Source organism: Populus trichocarpa, chromosome 9, assembly GCF_000002775.5.
Source record: "Populus trichocarpa isolate Nisqually-1 chromosome 9, P.trichocarpa_v4.1, whole genome shotgun sequence".
Lineage (NCBI taxonomy): Eukaryota > Viridiplantae > Streptophyta > Magnoliopsida > Malpighiales > Salicaceae > Populus > Populus trichocarpa.
In genome coordinates, this window is record NC_037293.2 from 9,117,160 (window position 1) to 9,119,552 (window position 2,393).

Below are 2,393 nucleotides of genomic sequence, written 5' to 3' on the forward strand. Positions count from 1 at the left end.
TTCAAGAGAATATTCCAAATTGAAGCATGAAAGGAAAGAGGAAAAGTAACGATAAAAAAGCCTTCTCTGCAAAAAAGCAACCTAGAAGAAGAAAAAAAAACACACACCCATAAACAGCCAAGCCAAAAGCTCAAACAAAAAACACTTTTTCTAATACAGAAACAAAATGAAGACCATCAATGGAGAAATTTCTAATGCCTGCAAATCCCTGCCATCTCCTTCCCGTTAAATTAACAACAACCAGTCCAAAAAATAACTGACAGAATTGCTACCGTACCCACACACCATTTAACTAGCTCAAATCTTTTGAAATTTTATTCCAGAACAACTCCTTCAGATAACTGTATAGCAACAGTACCGCTAGAAAATAGCATTAATTAATAGAGCTGCCTTCTTCTATATATATATATTATATATAAAAATAAAGAGAGGTCTCCAAAAAAATAAAGAAAAGAAAAAAGGAACTGTACATTAACAAACTAAATAACCTTCCTAGAAATGGCAAATTAAATAGTGGCATGCTAGATGCATGCTAATGCCACCCCTTGAACTCTATCAATTCTCTATTTTCCTCTGTGGCTTCAAACAAATCCACTGGTAGCGACCCTCCACTGGCAAATCCTTCACAACATCGTAGTTGTACCTGGAAATTTCGAATATAAGTTTGTTAGTTAGTTACACTTCCATCCTCTCCGTGCTAAAATACGCCAGGTATCCACACTTCTTATCCTATGCACGCCAAATAAAAAGGTAACTGCCACACTGTACAGTACTACTACTTACTTCTCTGCAAATCTTTTCTGCTCCTCTCTCTCTGCCCCCGCGAAAAACGCATCGATCTCAGCCTGACTCGGCATTTTCACAGCCGGTGACTTTCTCCTGTGAGAATTCTCTTTCTTCTCCACGGCTGCCGGCGAGTACATCCCGTGAAACTCGCTTGAAGGAGTGGTGTCTCTACTGCAAAAGCAAGCGTGATTTAAATATTGGAGAGATGAAGACTTTAAAAACGGTTTCGTTTTCTGAGACCATAAAGGAATATTAATTAATGAAGCGAGAGTGAGGAATAAAAAATTTGAACCTGAATTTCCTGTCATTGCACGTCGAGCTTTCCGTTTCGGAACTCTTCGCCTGCAAATATAAATAAAATTCCTTAATTATTACTACTAATTAATGCTTCTATATTTTTAATCTCTAAACATGAGAAACATCAATTTAAAGAATAAATTAAGAAACACGATGTAACGACCACGAACAAAGAACACTTCACTGATTTTGAAAGAGAGAGTCTGAAATTAAATCTTGTTTTCTTCATTTTCCTTCGTTTTCTCGGTAAACAAACAGTAGCAAACTGCAAAATCAAATCACATCACCGGTTTTGAAATCTTTGTTTATGTTTGGCTAGAAAAATCTGCTTGGACTGAGAAAAACTTCAATCGCTTGATTTATAAGGCTTCTCCAAACCTAGAGTTTTCTAGCTTATTTTCATTTGCTTTCTCACTAAACAAACTGCAAGACACTTAAATTCCACGATAAAGTTTTGAACGAATGGTTCAGTTTGTTTGCTGAGAAAAGTTTTATGCAAACTGAGAAAAATCTAAACTAGCATGGAGACTTGAAAAGCATCTCAAATTAAACCTTGTTTATTTTCCTCTACTTTCTCTGCGAACAAACAGAAACAAAAATATAACCAAAATTTAGCTCATGTTCTAAGTTTTTGAATTGCAAATTCACCTCCAGATCTATAAACCTCAAGCTGTCCTTCACAACCTTGATCGATTCATTGCTGGAGCAGCAGGAAACCGGAGAGTCGCCACAGCTGGAATTGCCGGTTATAAAGCGATCAGAATTCGATGAAGCCGCCGAAGAAATCAAATTTTCCGGTGACATAGTGGTGCAAAGATGAGCTTGGAGCTTGAAATTAAACGAAGGTAAGCTAAACTCGTCAAAATCAAATTTCATTTTCTTAGAGAAACTTGTGACTGAAGATTCTAGAATTCCAGTTTCAGCTATTCGCTTACTATTCCTCGCGCTCTCTCCCATTCTTTCAATTTCTCGAATGTTTTTTTTTTTTTTTCTGTTTTACAATAATTTTGTGTTTTTGTGAGGGTTGGTTCTGGTTTATGAAGAAGGGAGAGAGAGAAGGGGAGGTGGAGATGAGGGTTAAAAAAGAAAGGTTCTGAAGGAAGGAGAGCCGCTGATTTAATAGACGGATAAGATCTGCCTTTTCTAAGTTGTCCTTTTTACGTGGTCCTGATAATATAGACGGTGATCAGGAAACAAGATCGGGTTCCCGTTAGAGAGATCCGGCGGTTGAGAGATTCTTTTGTTGACCAATGGATCACCAACACGTCAACATGCATGCCTTTAGTGCTGGTTTTTGCATATATTTTTTT

At 37.2% G+C, this 2,393-nt stretch overlaps 1 protein-coding gene across 1 annotated transcript; it reads right to left on the bottom strand.

Annotated features, from left to right (window-relative positions):
- Positions 1–293: 293 nt before the first annotated feature.
- On the bottom strand, positions 294–2,151 carry LOC7490024 (cyclin-dependent kinase inhibitor 7). Its single transcript, XM_002313072.4, has 4 exons — positions 1,732–2,151; positions 1,079–1,128; positions 784–957; positions 294–643 (listed from the first exon to the last, which is right to left on the bottom strand). The coding sequence occupies exons 1-4, from the start codon at positions 2,038–2,040 to the stop codon at positions 556–558; spliced, it is 621 nt and encodes a 206-aa protein (XP_002313108.3). The 5' UTR covers positions 2,041–2,151; the 3' UTR covers positions 294–555.
- Positions 2,152–2,393: the final 242 nt, after the last annotated feature.

Bases quoted from the DNA above. Each gene is read 5' to 3' on its own strand.
- LOC7490024 (XM_002313072.4), bottom strand. From the start codon at position 2,040: ATGGGAGAGAGCGCGAGGAATAGTAAGCGAATAGCTGAAACTGGAATT. The intron at 1,129-1,731 runs GTGAATTTGCAA...TTATATTTGCAG, and splicing joins TGAGGTTTATAGATCTGGAG to GCGAAGAGTTCCGAAACGGA. The intron at 644-783 runs GTAAGTAGTAGT...CGAAATTTCCAG, and splicing joins CAGAAAAGATTTGCAGAGAA to GTACAACTACGATGTTGTGA.